Source organism: Gadus morhua, chromosome 7, assembly GCF_902167405.1.
Source record: "Gadus morhua chromosome 7, gadMor3.0, whole genome shotgun sequence".
In the NCBI taxonomy this organism is placed as follows: domain Eukaryota; kingdom Metazoa; phylum Chordata; class Actinopteri; order Gadiformes; family Gadidae; genus Gadus; species Gadus morhua.
The window spans coordinates 14,357,941-14,377,856 of NC_044054.1; the positions used below are offsets into that span (position 1 = coordinate 14,357,941).

At 47.6% G+C, this 19,916-nt stretch overlaps 1 protein-coding gene across 3 annotated transcripts in view; it reads right to left on the reverse strand.

The window, feature by feature from the left end:
- phldb2a (pleckstrin homology-like domain, family B, member 2a) overlaps nt 1-18,838 on the reverse strand; it is a 24,947-nt gene extending 6,109 nt beyond the window's left edge. For 2 of the 3 annotated variants that reach the window (XM_030362064.1, XM_030362063.1), the window contains exons 1-12: nt 18,600-18,838; nt 15,265-15,339; nt 13,559-14,664; nt 12,692-13,024; nt 9,999-10,133; nt 9,167-9,304; nt 5,779-5,919; nt 3,417-3,527; nt 2,686-2,775; nt 2,403-2,549; nt 881-980; nt 283-481 (exon numbers count right to left, since the gene is read on the reverse strand). In XM_030362064.1, the coding sequence (XP_030217924.1) occupies nt 283-481; nt 881-980; nt 2,403-2,549; nt 2,686-2,775; nt 3,417-3,527; nt 5,779-5,919; nt 9,167-9,304; nt 9,999-10,133; nt 12,692-13,024; nt 13,559-14,664; nt 15,265-15,322 (2,558 nt within the window). In that variant the 5' untranslated portion in view covers nt 15,323-15,339; nt 18,600-18,838. The remainder of the gene's footprint in view (nt 1-282; nt 482-880; nt 981-2,402; nt 2,550-2,685; nt 2,776-3,416; nt 3,528-5,778; nt 5,920-9,166; nt 9,305-9,998; nt 10,134-12,691; nt 13,025-13,558; nt 14,665-15,264; nt 15,340-18,599) is intronic. The other variant, XM_030362065.1, reaches the window with a different exon arrangement.
- Between the last annotated feature and the right edge of the window lie 1,078 nt (nt 18,839-19,916).

Here is a 19,916-nt window from a genome sequence, read left to right on the forward strand (position 1 = left end):
GGGCCCAGCGACCAGCCTGTCCAGTGGACTGCACTATAACCGGCAGGCTTGTGGGTGGATCAATCCGTCATCATCAACAAGGTTGACACTCATTTGTGATGTCACTAATGGTTTGATTTTAAATGTTTTAAATCATCATGGGTCACATATCACACCTGGTAACGGACAGCACCTGTCAGCCAATCGGCTGGGCTACAGGTTGCCCTTCCCGCCTTTCCCGCCTCCCAACAGTTAAGAATAGCTTCGGCGCTACGCTTCCTTTAGCATTGCCTGGTCCCGTACCTGGAGATGTTGTCGGGCGACCCCGCGGAGAAGCTGGTTTCCATGCTGTCCGAGCTGTCCACGCTGATGGTGTCTGAGGCGTGGCTGTGGACCGAGTAGGAGAAGGGCTCCAGGAACACGTTGGACTCCGACACCGTGCGGCTGCACAGGTCGCTGCGTCTCTGTCGGTCCTCGCTCATGTGCATGTGGCCGTTGTTGCCTGATGTAGGGAATGGAATAGATTAGAATGGATCAGACCATGACAGATCATAATAGAAGTGATGAGAAGAGAAGATGATAGAATACAATAGAATATTAATAACATCATAGTTTCTTCTATCTGGAAAAGTGTAGGCCAATTTGGTCAATTAGGCTAGAATATGGTACTTATTGTTCCCTCTGGGGGTTAACATCATGTGGTTTGTTTGTGGTTTATTATTTTAATAACACTTAAACATCCCATATAGAATATACATGGTGAGGTTGACAGCGTCTGCAGACTACTGCAGACACTTTAATAGGCTATCCCAGATGGTCTTTACTGTAATGTGAAATGAAAGTTTTGTTCTGAATGGGATCTCTCACCAGACCAGGGGTGGGCGTGTGGGTGTGGACTCACCCTTCATGAGGCGCCGGGCCTGGCTAAGGTCCCGGGACACGGAGAACACCTGGGGGACCACGCTGCCACAGCTGTTGCTCTGAGACAAGGGGATGTGGACCTGAACAGCACACACACAAGCACACACACACACACACACGCACACGCACACGCACACGCACACGCACACACACACACACACACACACACAAACACACACACACACACACACATATGCTTAAGAAACACAGTTCAAAGGGGTTAAAGGGGACATATTATGACATACAAACTTTGAAAAAAGTATGTACATGATTTTCTGAGTGAGATATTCATTTCTTAAAGTACCCCGCCTACAGTTACCAGACGAGCGAGTCGCTTTCGGCGCCCCCTCCTACGTAGGAAGGGGGCACAGTTGAATGTTACCTCCCACTTCCCCACTCCCCTCCAATCAGAGCATAGCTAAGATTTTGTGGACAAGCGGACGAGCAGCTCCGGCGGGGGGAACTCGGCGGTAGCACTGCAGCTCAGCTACGGGAGTACAATCTGCTTCTCTGCCGGACTGCCGCCGAGCTCCCCCCGCCAGAGCTGCCGGACTGCCGCCGAAGCTTCGGCGGCAGTCCGGAAGAGGAGACATGGAGGAGAAAGGGATTGTCCTCTCGGAGCTGAGCGGCGCCAGTCCACAAACAACTTATGTGTAATCCATGGCATATAAAGACTGGGACCAGAAAATAATTACTTTCTCTCCATTGAAACCCATTCATATTTTTCAATCTCATAGGTCCCATGGGCTCTACCGGAAGGGGCGCGACTTCGCCGCTCTATAAAGCTATATCCAGCAAACAGCTTCAAAAAACAAGTTTTCTGGAACTCAAATACCATGTTTACTTGTTGGGAAAACACCATAATATGTCTCCTTTAAACATGGTTCAAAGAGGGTTGAACCTGTTTAAAAGGTTTCGAACATAGTTGAAAGAGTTAAGTGAACATGTTTCAAAGGGATTAATAACATATTATATAGAGTTTATAACAGGGTCCAACATGTTTAGAACATGTTCAAAAGTGTTAACCAAATAGTTCAAAGGAGTTTAGAACATGGGTAATAGGGTTTAGAACATGGTTAGAACGTCGTCCAAAGAATGGTCAAACAAGGTTCAAAGGTATAAGATCATCGTTTTTAAACGATTTTTAAACATGGCTCAAAGGCTTCAAGACATGGCTCAATTGGGTTGCGAACTGTTTGCGTCTCAGTTAAAATTGCTGTCGCACAGCAAAATTGGATTCACATCGAAGCAGTTAGGTGACATAACTTAAGCTACTTTGAACGTAACAGTACTTCAAACACAGTACTTAGCTGGTTAAAGTATTAAGCTTATTATGGTACTTAGCATGTGTAGGTACTGAGCAGGAAAGGTGACTTAATGATATAGCACTTATCTTGGCAGTGTTATTAGCATGTTTTGGATATTTGGTTTTGCTTAGCATTCTGGATAATATCGAGGTCAGACCAAACCTCTTTGGATGGAGCATTCATCGTAGCGCTAACCTTGTGACCCAGAGTCCTCCCGTAGGAAGGAGGAAGGAGCTGTTGGCTCCTCATGAGAGACAGACTGTCGCTCAGAGCCGAGGAGGTGGAGTTTGAGGAGCTCTCGTGGCTGTTGCTCCTTCTCTTCTCCTTCAGGGCACTCAAATGCTGGAGCAGGAAGAACAAAATGAGCACAAAGGACAGAGTCAGGGTTATGTGTCAGGGGGAGACAGGGAGGAAGGGCGTTTAGTCCCGGTGCGATTCTATCGTCCAGATGTCTTCAGCGTTTGGTTCTTGTTGTTACCTCTTTGATGGTGACCGGGTTGTTGGCGAAGGATTGCCCCCCCGACAGCTCGGCGTACTTCCCTTCCAGCGCCACCAGGTGATCCTTTTCCTGCAGACAAACGTACACCAGGAACAATATAAAGAACCCATTCTCAAACACATCCTTAAAGGGGACATATTACACCACCAGGTGTGAGTGTGATTAGCCTTACAAGCCGTTTTGGAAATCTGCCCCTTATGACATCACAAGTGGGCGTGTCCACCGAGGTGTGTGCTGGATAGATCAGTCTACCAGCCCACCCAGTGGACTGAAGTAACCGTTGCTCATCCATCCATCACAGATCTAGGTGGACACGCCCACTAGTGATGTTAGAAGGGGCAGATTTTAGCAACGGCTTGTAGGGCTAATCACAGTCACACACCTGGTGGTATAATATGTCCCCTTTTAGATCCGGACTTACACTAGCGTCGGGTGTGTCATCAACGAGACCTTATGTTGAGGTATGTCACGCATCAAGGAGGCTCAAGAATGCCAACAGGTAGACTGGGGATATTTGGGGATGAACCCAGAACCTTTGGCTGGATGTCCGAACACCCCACTACAATGACCCAGAAGAGCGGGACAGGAACTAGCGGTAGGTTGTCTTTACACACTCACACTGTCACACCGTGCCAGAGGACCCACCCAGCGCCCATCCTCCTGTTGCCAGGCAACCGTCTCCCCCTCTCTAAGGAGGGTGGGGTTCCTACCTTGTGTAGCATGAGGAGCAGGTTTTCCTTTTCCTTCTGGAAGTTCTGCCTCTCCTGCTGGGCCTGGAGGGAGATCTGAGTGGACTGCTTCTTCAGGGTCATCAGCCTCTCCTGGGGAGAACGAAGAGCACGTTCAAACATAACAACACACAAACACACATACATGCATTTATATAAGCATGCTTATGTAATATATACATATATACATGCATATATATTAATTTAGACACACAATCATACATGTGTATACAGATATATTTAAATAAAAAATATATAAACAATGTTACATTATGCAAGATTGGCGATTTCAAGTAAACTCCAGTCATACTTTTGAAAACAATTGCTCCTGACCCCTCCCTCTCCCTACTCCCTCCCGAAATCAACCCCCCTCAAAAGGTGAGGCCAGACAAAAAAAACATAACCTGAGTTTTCTCTAAGCTGCTGCGGAATCAGAGCAATAAACCTAGATCCTGGTAGCCTTAGCGGCTACATGACAGAGTGTCTTTTAAGACGCACATTTCAAATGAAAATGGTTTTGCACATTGTACCTTTAAGACACCGACTACACCTACAATCAAAGCCTTGTGCATGATGTCACACAGTGCACAGATGATTCGCCTGATCAGGAATAGCGGCATTTAATTTGAATGTGCCAGACATTGAGCTGAGGTGTTTTTAATTAACAAGCTGCAGGTGGTGTGAGCAGGGGAACTTTATTTATAGAATGGAGTGTGTTTTCTCTCTCGATGGAGTCGATAAAATAAAAGTCTCCATTTCAGGATTCCTTTTTATGTGATCTGTATTATGTTAAAATGAGATTACATCAATACTTCTATTATTCACTTTTAACTTTTAACTTGAAAACCTCCTTTTGGGATAATTAAAAGTTTCTCTGGATAGTATTTTGTGCTTACCATATTTGGAACAGATTAGACAGTTCATAAACTATGCTGAAAATCTCACAATAATGCAGCGCTATTTTGATAACGATTTATTTGCATAACCTAATAAATCATAATCAACCACATTATAACGGAAATGTGGGCAGCAATCATTGATCGAAATACCATACAGGAATCAGATCAATGGGATGTCTGTGTGTAGCTTTGTAGGGTTTGGTTTCTTGCTGGTAAGACGACCTTCAAAGTCACACATGCATTCCCCCATGGTGCATCACATGTTGGACCTCTGGGCAACGCAACCATACTGAAACAGTTTGAATCTGCTCTCCCTCTGGTTTCTCTTTCTCTCTTGCTCTTTCTTCGACGCACCTTTTCTCACTCCCTCCAGGATCAATCGCTCTCTGTTTCTCACTCACACCATCCCAGCGTGTCTACTCTCTCCCTCTTTGCATTTCTGTAGAATCTCTCTCTCTCTCTTGTCACTTTCCTCTCACTATCTCAATCTTGTTCCAGGCTATTTCTGTCTTTCTTTCTTTCCCTCCCTCCCTCCCTCCCTCCCTCCCTCCCTCCCTCCCTCCCTCCCTCCCTCCCTCTCTTTCTCTCTCTCTCTCTCTCTCTCTCTCTCTCTCTCTCTCTCTCTCTCTCTCTCTCTCTCTCTCTCTCTCTCTCTCTCTCTCTCTCTCTCTCTCTCTCTCTCTCTCTCTCTCTCTCTCTCTCTCCATCTCTGTCCCGATCTCTCCTTCCATCTCACACTCTTCACTCTCTATATCTTTCCCCATCTACTCTCTCCCTCTTTGCATTGCTGTATAATCTCTCTCTCTCTAGACTTTCCTCTCTCCTCTCACTATCTAAATTTTGTTCCAGTCTCTCTCTCTCTCTCTCTCTCTCTCTCTCTCTCTCTCTCTCTCTCTCTCTCTCTCTCTCTCTCTCTCTCTCTCTCTCTCTCTCTCTCTCTCTCCCCATGTGTGAACAGTTGTTTCCCATCTGGTTTGTGTCGCTGTTAGGTTCTGCTGGCGTTTCAACGTGACTCATTTCATGTTGACACTTTTCATCCGCCTGATATGTAAATGTGTGGTTGCGTTAAAAGCACAGTGAACACTGTTCATGCTGAGTTTAAGATTCATTGATTCGCATCACATCGCTGTATGCAGATTCAATTATGATCAGGGAAAACTAGCATTCAATTCCTTAATTTGTGTTTGGAAAATGTATCCCTTTTAAACTTTGTTTTACAAAGTAACAATTATTTGTTAACTAAACTTACTCATACAAAATATGTGTGTGTTTATACAGAGCATAAAAAAAAGACCTAAAGCAAAAACAAAAGCAAACCGCAGTCGATGGGGAATTGCTGGCTAAAAATAACATGAAGACATGCACGACTGACAAGGAAGAACGATGGACTCTCACACTAACGGACATGGGCATGGGACCCCGAGAACATGCACAGGGTTCTGCACCTTGCGTGTGACGGTGCTGCGCTGGCAATCGGCGATCTCCCTCAGGAGCGTCTGTGTGTGGTTCTCTTTCTCCTCCTCCTGGCTCAGCTCCTTCTCCAGCCGCTGGAACTCTGAGTCCTCCTGGGCCCTTAGCTCCTCTCCCTGGTGGAGAGGCATAGACACACATGAGCACACACACAGATACACACACTCCACGGCCTCCTCCCTCACCTCCTCTCCCTGGTGGAGATACATGGACACACAATTAACAATAATACACACATAAATACACACACTCCATGTCCTCCTCCCTCACCTCCTCTCCCTGGTGGAGATACATGGACACACAATTAACAATAATACACACATAGATACACACACTCCATGTCCTCCTCCCTCACCTCCTCTCCCTGGTGGAGATACATGGACACACAATACACAATAATACACACATAGAAACACACACTCCAACCCCTCGTGCTTCCCCACTTCCCCCTGGTAGATAAACACATACACACATAGACAGTAGTACACACACAGATTCACAAGTAAATGTACATACACACTGATTAATACAAATACATACCGACATCAATACACAAAGACATAAACAGGAATACAAACGCATAAATACACATGCTTAGCACAAACACAGATAGATAAACAGAAATACACACGCATAAATACAAACGCTTAGACACACACATAGACATAAACAGGAATACACACGCATAAATACACATGCTTAGACACACACACATACACATGCACATACACACACAGAGTGGAATTCATTCCAGAACCAATGAGTACACAACTGTCTTATCAATAGTGAACCCCGGGTTACAGAACCAGAAGTAGAACAGACAGAATGGAACATACAGAAGTAGAAGTAGAACAGACAGAATCAGAACAGACAGAATGGCGTCGTCTGCATTCTACATACTGTTGAGGGTCTGTAGCCCAGCGGCGCGGGGCTCCGGACCACCCCAGCACTGCCACGCTCTATAAGCAGCATACGTCCTACCACAGGACATTCCAACATCTGGTGTTTTCATAACGGTGGTGGGGGAGCTGGAGCCACAATCTACAGCCAGAGGGGGCTCCCTCTCCCCAGCTGATATCATTCTGAAACCCTTCAGCGGCATCATTTCATAATAGTCCATGCTATTTTACCATAGGAATTTGTGATCATGAATTACGCATTAGAGAAAAGATAAAAAAAAATATTACGATTTTGCTAAAGGTCTGAATGCATGTTTTTTTTTTTCAATTTGCTTGAGTACATTTAATAACTGACATGCAGACCTGAGGAGTATTTTGGTAGCATTAATGCTGAACAGACATGTTCTCCACAATAACCTTTGTATTTATTGAAATTGTTTAGGTCAGATATCTATTTTCATTCCATTACTTAAAACCCTGCTTCTACCTTGCACAAAATTCTATTTTGTGCAATTATTTACAGCTTCATCTATCAATGTAGATATAGATCCATCTATTAATGTAGATATATAGAATGATCTATCATTTTAGATATAGATCTATCTCTCAATGTACGTATAGATCAATCAATGTAGATAGATTGATCGATCTATCAATGTATATATATATATATATATATATATATATATATATCAATGTAGATAGATAGATCAGTCTATCAATGTAGATATAGATCTATCTATCAAAGTAGATAAATAGATTGATGAAACACTGAAGATATATATCTATCTATCAATGTAGATAAATAGGTTGATTTATCAGTGTAGACAGATAAATGGATCAAGCAACATACCCTACTTGTGATGTCACACCTGCTGGTAAAATAGATGCCCTTTAATAAATTATTGCGGTATGTGTTAGACTCGTAGGTATTTTTTAACAAATTTTACTCTGTGATGCTTAAACCTCACGCTAGGTGTTAGCCAGCCACTACAGACTTCCAGCGTCCTTTAATCTAAAGCCTCACAGAGACCCAGAGGGAACAGCTGTGTGGGCTAATCGCTACACATGGAAGTCATTTCAACGTCCAGGCTGACTGACACCAGAAAAACTGACACCAGGGTCTCCACGGGCGTTCCTTGAAGTAGGAGGGAGGAGAAGACCACATCAACTGTAACAAGGTTGAAATACAAGGTCCATAAACACTAGGGAATACTGCCGACAAGTAAGGGGTGACCATACCTCCCCATTCTCTCGGGTCAGGCTGGAACTGACCATGGAGATGTTTTATAATAAATTGGGTATAGATTTTGAAACGGCAAAGGTTCTAGCTTGTTCACGGATATACATTTCTAGACAGTTGGTATAAGTCTATCTGAGGCTGTGATGCTACCTCGCTGTGCAGTGGATATTGATCAACTCTATAACATAAGCGATACAAACCATCATATACAATAGAAAAACTATACACTACAGAACGACTCCCTATTCGATGAACCGCCTGTTCTTGGCTGGTTTACCACAGCTTAAAACACATCATAGTAAACTATTGGGCTCCATCTTTTACTACAGTACTAACCCATCCTGGGGGCCAGGCGATCTGTGAGCTCATGTTTTATTTGCTCTGGCAGATGTGCTGGCCCTCCTCCTATGCAGACAGATTTCCAGCCGTCCTGGCCTGGGTCGAGCCTTTACAACCATGTATCTAATTAGGGGCTGGTTTGATACAATGACTTCATGACCAGGTTGGCAGCCACTTGTTTGGAGCTGTCTGTTAAATCCGCTATTGGGACAGTATTTAACCAATATTTTGGTTCTCACCCCTTGATAACACCCCTTGGAAATAGATTTTAATAGCTAACATTTTCCATCATAACAGGAAAAACAAAGATAAGTATTTTTTTCACTTCAGAAAATATAACGATATTGAAGTGTTGTTGATATACTGACTGCCAAACTGCGTACGCCCCAGTTTTTCATTTAGAAAATCTGTTCACTTCATAATGAGTGGAAAATACTCAACGATAAAGGGGAAAGGGGGAAGGCTATTTCTAGTTTGTTGACTGAGCGACAGATAGCTCTAAGCACTGAAGCGCAACCTAACCACTTAACACCTCAAGGCCTTTTCCCTTCTGGGAAGTTATAGTTTCATACCATCATGTACCAATTCATACCCTCATGTCACATATCGTATTCAACCTTATCTGATCTATTTTGCACGCTCCTTTGAAGAATATCTCATCTTGAAAAGTTTATGGTAGCGGTTTTCAAACTGTGGTTCCAGTGCTCACTGCTCCCCCATCTCCAGCACCCTGGATTGATCCAAACAAATATGGAGCTACAGAAAATGAAAAGCCTCATTCCCCCAGAATCTAGCTTGTGAGCCATCAGACTGATTTGAGTGGGTTTATTGACTAGGAGGGGAACACTGTTTTGTTATACTATTAAAAGTTCACAGTGTTACCCGATTCATCTCGATGCGGTTGTTCTTGTCGATGCTGTGGATCTTCCCGTTGAGCTGTTCCAGTGACTCTTTCTCTTTCTGCAGCTGGGCCAACTCAGAGTCGTGTTCTCCGTCGAGCAGGGCACACTCCACCTCCATCTACACGGAGAGATCCGGGACACACACACAACATTGGAAAGCAGATAGTGGATGGAGACCTACTGTCTCTTTTGACTCTAGAATGCACTTGATGAAATGTACTTTTGTGAAGTAACTTAATAACTAGCACTACCACACAAATAGTATAATAATTATGAACCTGATCTCACCGTTTTCTAAAGATACTCCCCACTCTGTCCTGTTGTTGGTTCCACATTAAGAGACTAGGTTGGACAGTGCTCCTCCGGTTTGGATTGCATGCTTTGATTGTTCTCAGCCTCAGCTTGTAAATCGCTCTGGATCAAAGCGTCTGGTAAACGACTAAATGTAAATGTGAAAAATCATCAGTTGTTTCTTTCAACAAGACCAAATGAAAGTGAGCCTGAGGCTATGATGTAAGCCGCTAAGACCCTCCTCATACATAATGAATAAGGGTCTCAATACCCGGAAGCATGACCTCTTTCTTTTTATAGTGACCCGGGTTGCTCTCTCCACTCCACTTATTTACATTTAGTTGCTTTTATCCAAAGTGAGGCTGACAGCAATCAAAACATACCTAAGAACATAAGAATTCCAGAAGCTCCAGCTGTTAGAGTGCGGCCTTGAATTTGTTTAATGGGGAAACTTTACATGCTTCTACTTTCAATTGACTCAAACCGAGCTCCGCTGAGACCTGGCGAGGACAGGGGACTACCTCTCTGATGGACTCGTCCATCTGGTTGTCCAGCTCTTTGACCTTCTGCTCCAGCTCATCAATGTTGTTCACCACCTGAACCCTCTCCTCTTCCATGTGGGTCACTTCCTGCTTCAACTGAAAGCTCCCCAGGACCTGAGGAGTCAAAGGTGTCCATGGAAACGTTAAGGCTAGATTACATGAAGATATACAAACATACTGTCCGATGCTTCTGAGGTGAGCCAGTATTGTCTGATCTATCAATCTACCAATCTGTGGAGGATGTTGTTGTTTTATGCATATTTTCTGAGCAGTTGATTCCCTGAGGGAACTCAAACCTGTAATTACCCTAATTACCCATGTGGGATTCATAAAGTCAATTTGATCTTATCTAACCCTGGCAGTGTTGTGGTCATGCTCAACTAAGCATGTAGTAGATTGAGCTACACCCTAGTAGCCTAGTATAGACTAAGTTGGAGGCCTGGCTTATTTTAAATAAACTCTTAGTTTAGTTGTTGTGATTCTAGTATCAATAGTACTATTAGATAGAGATGCACCCAGTTAGTAAAAACAATCTTAAGGTCTGGTATCTCTTATACTATAAGACATATTTGTATATTTCTTATGCCTTCATGGACAGAGAAGTGAGTTGGAGAAGTTGAAGTGAGGTAATGGAGCTCAGGTTATACTGGCGCCATGGTGGGGACCAGGAGGATGACAGACGTGGCCTGCTTCAAGGTCTGGGATATCTATCAGGGTTTGTTTATGCCTAGGTAAGCTCTTCCTCTTCCTCTCTCTTGCCATTGCTCTTTATTCCAGAGGAAAGTAATGCAAGTGATGAATGTTCTCAATATTTAGATATTATTGCACGAATATACACACAATAATGCAAGGTACAAACCCATTAGTACCGACAAACACCCCCACACACACACCCACACACACACACACACACACACACACACACACACACACACACACACACACACACACACACACACACACACACACACACACAAAGAAACAAGCACCCACACATGCATGTGTAAAGACTGAAACACACACACACACACGCAAACACACACACACATTCCTATGGCCATTAAGCAATTTCCTTTTCTTCCCACCCTACGAGAAATCTGATTGGCCGATGGCCGGAGTGAAACTTTTTGAAGCAGAGCTTCTTCATTAGAACCAGACGCAGCGTTCGGTCTAATTTTTTTTATTAGCCCAGAGTGAAAAGAGTCGAGACTATAACTCAGACGGATTCAGACAGCAGAGGAAGTGGACTAGGTGGAGGCTGATTCACCCCCCCCCCCCCCCCCCCTACACACACACACACACACACACACACACACAGACACACACGCCCACCAGAGCAATGTGAAGTTAGATGCCTCAGGAGATCTTGCCCATGACAGAATTGCAAACGAAAGCCAGGACCTCATTGGATGTATCGACAAGACCCCTCCCCTTACAGATGTTTCATTGCAGTAAGCCTATGACATCACCGATAGCTCAACAGTAAGCCTATGCTACCACCTGTATCGAGACTCAATGACAGAAAATGTTCTTTTTCTTACTTGTATGTACACAAGGTTTAGCCTAGGTTAAACCAGGGCCCCCTCCTAAGTCTCAACATGCCTCTTGGCCTTGGCAGTGCTTAGTTGTACATCTGTTGGATTTCTCTGGCTTGTTAAAAAAAAAACTTGCTCATTGGAATTTTTGAAAACAAAGCTCTTCTTATAACTAATATATGCAGCGGACTGTGAATGCCTGCATGAGGATATGTTACCATCTGCTTTGCAAATTTAGGCAAAAATAAATAAATAACCCTTATTCAGATATTTTTACTGTGGCCCAGTTCATTATAGAAGTTTTTTTTTCACACAGTCTTTTTGGGATTATTTTGGACGAGAAGGACAGCATCATGGCTGATAAGAGGCTCTAGAAACAGCTGCTTCATCTTTGGTCCTGCCCAACATACTAGCAGAGAAAGGGACTTATTTAACTTCACTCCCTAAGACTAACTTGGTAAGACTTAAACATGGAAGAATAATATAATCTGCATACCAAAATACTAGCAGCTAAACAACAGCCCGTTTGGTAAAATATTGGACAGACCGAATCTAGTAAATTAGAGAGAGCGAGAGAGAGAGAGAGAGAGAGAGAGAGAGAGAGAGAGAGAGAGAGAGAGAGAGAGAGAGAGAGAGAGAGAGAGAGAGAGAGAGAGAGAGAGAGAGAGAGAGAGAGAGAGCAATTGCATGAGAGATAGAGAGCAAGAAAGAGAGAGAGAGAGACAGAGAGAGACAGAGACACAGAGACAGAGAGACAGAGAGAGCAAGTGCATGAGAGGGAGAGAGGGAGTGTGAGAGAGAGAGAGAGAGAGAGAGAGAGAGAGAGAGAGAGAGAGAGAGAGAGAGAGAGAGAGAGAGAGAGAGAGAGAGAGAGAGACAGAGACAGAGAGAGAGAGAGTGAGAGAGAGAGAGAGAGAGAGAGAGAGAGAGAGAGAGAGAGAGAGAGAGAGAGAGCGAGTGAGAGAGAGAGACATTGAGAGAGAGAGAGAGAGAGAGAGAGAGAGAGAGAGAGAGAGAGAGAGAGCGAGTGAGAGAGCGAGTGAGAGCGAGATAGAGAGGGCAACAGAGATAGATAGAGAGAAATATAGAGAGAGGGAGAGAGAGACAGAGATAGAGAGAAAGAGAGTGGGCTCCTACCTTGTCTCTGTGCTGGGAGGAGGGAGAGGGTGCAGCATTGCGTAGGCCCACGGCCGGACTGTGGTCCCGGGGCTCCGGGTATCCCCCGGGCTGGCGCTGGCCCCCCAGCTGGGCCTCATCCCCGCTAAGATAGTCCCTGGCTTTAGGCCCGAAGCCGCTATCGGAGCCGGTGCCGTTGGGGGAGTCGGAGAAGACGGACTCGTCGTCGGACACCTGCAGCTTCTCCAGCTCCTTGTTGATCTTCTGGAGGTCTGAGACGGCCGAGCCGGCCTCCCTCTCGGGCGGTCCCCGCCCCGTGCACAGAGTCAGGATGGTCTCCAGGCGCTGGCTCTCCTGCACCCAGAGAGGGGACATGCAGGGTGAGGTCAGCGGGAGCATAACTCACACCTGCGCATCACTCATCTCCCGGTTTCTGATGACCAAATTAAACTGAACCTTTGAGTCTTTTGATTCCTTTTCTCAAACTGAGCTTTCATCTACGTAGCAGTCTACAGTCAGGATGACTGGTTTACTATTATCTGAAATGCTAGTTTACATTAGGGATACTTCAGGGATCAAACCAGCAACCCGATCTGATCAACCTCCAAGCATGGCTCAAGTCAAGTTAGAAACAGAAACACACACACACACACACACACACAAACACACACATACACCACACACACACACACACACACACACACACACACACACACACACACACACACACACACACACACAAACACACACACACACACAACACACAATCAGACACACAAAGAAGCAAGCACCCTCACGTGCATGTCCATTCAACTCAAACACACACACAGCTACACACACACACACTGATTCCTGTGGGCGTGGCCAAAGGTCCGGCGTGCGTCTCACCAGCCTCTGCACCCTCTGCTCGCGCAGCCTCTCGTCCCTCTGGTGCTGGTGGTAGTCCTTCAGCTCCTCCTTCCCGTTCAGCGAGCTGATGCTGCCCACGCGGCCCCCCGCCCCCAGCCCCTTGGTGAAGGACAGCCTCCTCTCCCCCCCTCCCGGGCACAGGTCCTCCAGAGCCTCGCCGTCCAGCTCCAGCCCCAGGGAGCTGAGCGACGCCATGCTGGCCCTCCGGGGCGGCGTGCTGGGCGGGCAGGCCGTCACCGTCACGTCGGGCGGCTGCTCCAGGGACGACATGCTGCGGCGGGACACCGTCCGGCCGTCCCCCCGGGGCAAACGGCCCGGCAGGGAGAGGGCGGGGGGCTCGGCCGCGCGGTGCAGGCGGGGCAGGGAGCGGCTGTGGGTGCCCAGGCCGTTCAGGGACCCCGTGGAGTACTTCCTCTGCCGCTGGGCCTCGGCGCCGCCGCCGTTCACGCCGCCGCCGCCGCCGCTGGCCCGGCTCTGGGCGTAGAGCCGGCGTCCCATGCGGGGGCTGGAGGGCACGCTGGCCGCCCCGCTCCTCCGCTCCCCGCCGGGGGAGGCCATCGGCGCCCCCCCGCCCGCCCCGTGGATGGAGTGCAGCAGGCTGTCCTGGGACTGGTGGCGGGCGTGGCCGTGGCGGAGGAGGCCGCCGCCGCCGCCGGGGCTGAGCGGACGCTCCCGCTGGCGTGGGGAGGGCGGCACGCTGCTGCTGGCGTAGGGGTAGGGCCGGGGGCCGGCGCCGCCGGGTCTGGGGGCGCAGGGCGGGCGCTCGCTGCGCCCCAGCGTGGAGGCGGGGCCCTGCAGCGGCGGCCGCGAGGAGGAGGAGGAGGAGGAGGACGTGGCGAGCTGCGGCGGCGGGGAGCCGGCGCCGGAGGTCGGCGAGCCGCTGAGGTAGCTGCGGCTGAACTCGGCGGCGCGCAGGCTGGCCTCCAGGGCGCTCTTCCTGCGCTGCAGCGTCTCCATCAGGTCCTGGAGCTCCGCCTTGGAGCGGGAGCCGCGCAGCACCGCCCGGCCCGAGGACCCCCCCCCACCGCCACCGCCTCCACCTCCACCTCCACCTCCACCTCCACCCGGCTGCATCTTCAGGCAGTCTGGAGGAGCAACATCAGGATTTACATTAACCTGACGCGTAGTGATTGAGCATTGAGATACCCCGACCCAAAGTGAGGCTGAGAACGTTCAGAAGACTGGTTCACTGGTTCACTGGTCGTCCTGGTGGGAGATCTTTTTTTCCCACAGAAACACATCATATTTACATCAGTGGTAGGACGGTTAAATGATTTCAGCACCTCAGTGCCAGGCTCTATGTAATAAGAAGCAACGTTCCAGTGACTATGGTCTCCCCCCCCACCCCCCCCCCCCCCCCCCCCCCCCCCCAGGCCCCCTGCGGAGCCCAGAGGGACCAGACCGCTGCTGAGTAAGGTTAGAAGGAGCGAAACCGTCTAGGAATGTCTACTCTCAGGCCGATCCAAAGCCAACACAGCAAATACAGCAAACACAGCTGTTTCTAAATAAGGAAAAACGCTGGCTGGCAAAGACCAAAGGCTACAACGACAACACAGCGATAAATATACATCAAATATGCTTGTAATTATAGAAATACTATAGGGACCCGGTTATGGTGGGTGGGAGAGTGGAGCTACAGCCAGGGCTGTGTGTTGATGTTGTGAGGCGGTTCTCTGGGGTATTACCAGAGTCGTAGGACAGGGTGGTGAGGGAACTCTTCTGGGGTGATGTTGTGTTCTTCATGGGGGCTGACCTTTACCCTGTGGTTTAGATTAGAGAGGTTTCTTTAGCAACACGTTAACATATATACTCAAAACTCACTGACTGATTCCCTGGAAAACTATAACTAACTTAAAACTAACTTGCGAATACACTAATTCACTACCTCATTTATGACACAGCTCTGTGAAATACCCCTCCTGATTGGACACATACCGCATTCCCTTGCTATCAATAACAGTGCGCTGCTATGCACGCTATTCCCAACCATCAAACATTACAGACTATTCTGTTTGTCAATCAATAAAATCTTTTTTATTCGTTTTTTTGTCCAGTAACCGTGTAATAAGCAGAATAATTAACAAACTATTACTAACTACAACTAACCAATCAACTAGCAAACAGTGAAATGCATGGGTTCACTGTGACCTCTTTGAGGGTTTTAGTAAATTTAAACGGACAAGAAATAAGAGTGGAGTAAATGTTTCCATATGAAAACATCACAAGAGGATGTGACATCAAAGCAGGGGCTTCTCTCCCTTTTCTACATCTCTTCTCTTTTCTCTCATCTTTGCTGCATTCTCATTCTGAAGAGCTTTCAACTTGCTGCTGTGAGTGTGTGTTTATTCAATTGTATCCAACATTTCAAACCAGAATGTGGCCATCTAAAGGTCCCGTATTACCTCAGAATACGTTTTTTAATTCTCAGGAATTTACAGAAAATGTGAAGATAGAGAGAGGGAGAGAGAGAGAGAGAGAGAGAGAGAGAGAGAGAGAGAGAGAGAGAGAGAGAGAGAGAGAGAGAGAGAGAGAGAGAGAGAGAGAGAGAGAGAGAGAGAGAGAGAGAGGAGTTTGTCATTCACAAAACTGTTTTATGACAAACTGAATTGCAATGGAAAATACTTTTTCTGTCTTCCATTGAGGATTTCCCACTAAATCTTCTCTGAGACCTCTGAGTCTAAACAACACACCTACGCACACAAGAAAACCACAGAAACACAGAGACAAATGCACACACACACACACACACACACACACACACACACACACACCCGCACACACACACACACACACACACACACACACACACACACACACACAAACAAACATACACATACACACGTACACACACAGACACACACACACACTCACACACACACACACACACACAGTGTGGTGTGTGTGTGTGTGTGTGTGTGTGTGTGTGTGTGTGTGTGTGTGTGTGTGTGTGTGTGTGTGTGTGTGTGTGTGTGTGTGTGTGTGTGTGTGTGTGTGTGTGTGTGTGTGTGTGTGTGTACACCATCCTGCATCAATAATTCAACAACACAGTGATGTCTGGACACAAGGTTTCACCAGTGACATGCTGTATGACTTTACTATAACACATGGAAAGCCCCAGCTGGAACCAAGCTCAGAAACAGATCCAGCGGAGGAGAGAGGTTAAGTGATGGGAAAAAGTCCTGATTTCAACGAAAAATCCCTTTTCCCAGACCTTATCTGGTGCAAGATCTGCAAGACCCTAACTAACTGTGGAAATATATTGGAGGGGGAATGTGTGTGTGTGTGTGTGTGTGTGTGTGTGTGTGTGTGTGTGTGTGTGTGTGTGTGTGTGTGTGTGTGTGTGTGTGTGTGTGTGTGTGTGTGTGTGTGTGTGTGTGTGTGTGTGTGTGTGTGTGTGTGTGTGTGTGTGTTTGTAGACGCCAATGAGGTTATTACAGTCGCCTCAAGTTTGGGTCCAAAACCAAACCCACAAAACGATCTCCCCTCGCTCTCTCTCTCTCCCCCTCCATCCCCGCCTCCCTCCCTTTCCCCCTTCACCCTCCCTCTCCCTCCCTCTCCCTCCCTCTCCCCACCTCTCTCTCTCTCCCTCTCTGTCTCCCTCTCCCTCTCCCTCCCTCTCCCGCCTTCTCTCTCTCCCTTAGGAGCTAGCGGTACTGGCCCTCTCCCTCTCTCTCCCTCTCCCGCCCTCTCTCTCTCTTTCTGAGGAGCTAGCGGTACTGGTCCTCTCCCTCTCTCTCCCTCTCCCGCCCTCTCTCTCTCTCTCTCTGAGGAGCTAGCGGTACTGGCCCTCTCCCTCTCCCTCCCTCTCCCGCCCTCTCTCTCTCTCTCTCTGAGGAGCTAGGTACTGTCTCCTCAGGGTAAGTCCCCCCAGCTCCAGTGGAAACGTTGCTTTGCTGGCTCTAATGGACCCTGCTGGTCTGGGTCCAGGAGTGGATGCTTGTGTGCTGCTGTAGCGCAACAAGAGACCGTCGGAAAAGAGGGGGAGGAAGAGGGGAGGGAGAAGGGGCAAGAGAGGGAAGAGCTCGCTGGAAAAGAGAGATAGGGAGGATGTCTCTCTCTAGGTTTCCTGGATGGAGAGAGAGAAAGGGGGGGGGGGGGGGGGGGGGGGGGTGGAGGAAGAAAGAGAAGGGGGAAGGGAGGGAGGATTGCGAAGAGACAGCTGAGAAGGAGAGGAGAGCGTCTCCATCGGTTTCCTGGATGGAGAGAGAGAGAGGGAGAGAGGGGGGCAGCAGACAGGAAGTGGAGGATCGTTTTACACAGCCAGAGGAGGCCCACAATCAATCAGCATGACTTCACTCTCCAGCCTCCAAACCCCCCCCCCCCCCCCAGCCTCATTGCACAGCTCTCCCCTCCTCCCCTCTCCTCTCCCAGAGGCCGAGCGGGAGGCTACCCTGGTGTGGGAGAACATAAACAGTTTGGAATAGTTGAGCGGTATACGCGCTGCTGGCGCTCCAGTGCTGCTAGTGAAATGTTGTGTTGGTGGGTGCATATGATGTACCGTGGGCGCACGCAGGCAAGCGCGCAAACGCACGCACGCACGCACGCACGCACGCACGCACGCGCACACTTCCATTGAAGCCAGGTTTCCGCGAGAAGGCGACGACCAGACAGAACTGATAGCATCCGTTTGTCTTTGAGTGTCAAAGTGTTAGTCGGACGTCATCATGCGGGACTGGAGTTTATCAACGTGCCTACTTAAAACTTCCACACTGTGATGAAAAGTGATTTCATTCTATTTTTTTCGTGATTCATTCACAATCACAAGTGATTCCGCTGCTGCTACAAATACATCACTGTCATGGGACTTTTCCCCTCTTGCAGCGCTTGTGCCAGTCCTGTCCTTATCCACGTTTAATAACGCAGATTTGACCAAAGATTGTTTTTATTACCTAAACATAGTTAAGGGATCCACAAGTTATTATCTAGCGGTGCATAAAGGTAAGAGGGGGATCCTACTGCACATGATAAACTTTTGATATGAGTGATATCATAAGCGCGTAAAAGGAAAAAGAGGACCCACCGTTCCGTCCCATGGCAGATGTCGGTCCCCTGGTGCTGAGTGGGTAATTAGCGGACGGTCGCTTGTCTGCTCCGGCACGTTCACCGTGGAGTGATCCCGGAGCCGCGTGACAAAAGGACGGTGGGCTCCTACCCCTCCTACCTTGACCCGCTTCAGACACTCCCCCTGCACAACCATATGTCTCTCTCTCTCTCTCTCTCTCTCTCTCTCTCTCTCTCTCTCTCTCTCTCTCTCTCTCTCTCTCTCTCTCTCTCTCTCTCTCTCTCTCTCTCTCTCTCTCTCTCTCTCTCTCTCTCTCTCTCTCTCTCTCTCTCTCTCTCTCTCTCTCTCTCTCTCTCCCTCTCCCTCTCCCTCTCCCTCTCCCTCTCTCCCTCTCCCTCTCCCTCTCCCTCCCTCTCCCTCTCCTCTCCCTCTCTCTCTCTCTCTCTCTCTCTCTCTCTCTCTCTCTCTCTCTCTCTCTCTCTCTCTCTCTCTCTCTCTCTCTCTCTCTTGCTCTCTCTCCTTCTCTCTTTCGCTATCACTCTGTCTCTCTCGCCATCACTCTGTCTGCTCTTCTGTCGCGCTCGGAGTACGCGTGCGTGTGAGTTTGTTTAATTTGGAACGAGTCCTGGGAATGAGAACACATTGCTGCCGCCCTCCGGCGGACAATGAGATGTCATCAAATAAATGGAGAAAAAAAGATAAAATGAAAGAAAGGAAGAAAATGACTAAAGAAAGCAAGCATTGTCATCATCCCTGGAAAGTCTCTGTGATATATCCACAGCAGTTAAAAGCCCTGACAGATATGTTAAAGTGCTCTGTTATCGCTGCTGATGCAGACCTTGCAAAACCTTGTGAAGACCGGTCCCTGTGTGAAATAAGTTGTGCTTCGACTGTCACTCTGTCTCTCGTCTCCATGGAAAACAAGAGTTACCTCTTTGGTCCACCCCAGAGTTACCTATTTGGACCGTCCCAGAGTTACCTCTTTGGTCTTCTGTTGACGCAACTCGTTAAAATGCATTTGTTGCGTATTATGGTTTCTCTTCTATTGCGTTCATAAAATCTGTGTGTGGTTTTCTGTTTTTTTCTTTCTATCTCTTAATTTTTTTGGTCTCATCGTCGATAATTAACAGGGCGTCTGAATATGAAGCACACGTTTGATCCGTCAAAGCATCACTTACTCAACCGACAGGGTTTACAGGTGGTAAAATTAGCAACGTCTTCATAGTCATTTTCCACTGTATCCCACCACTAATAACGCTGCTGAAAGAAGAAATGAGCCTGAAACTTTAACAATAAAAACCTTCACTAATAGTGAGACCACTGATTACGTCAGAG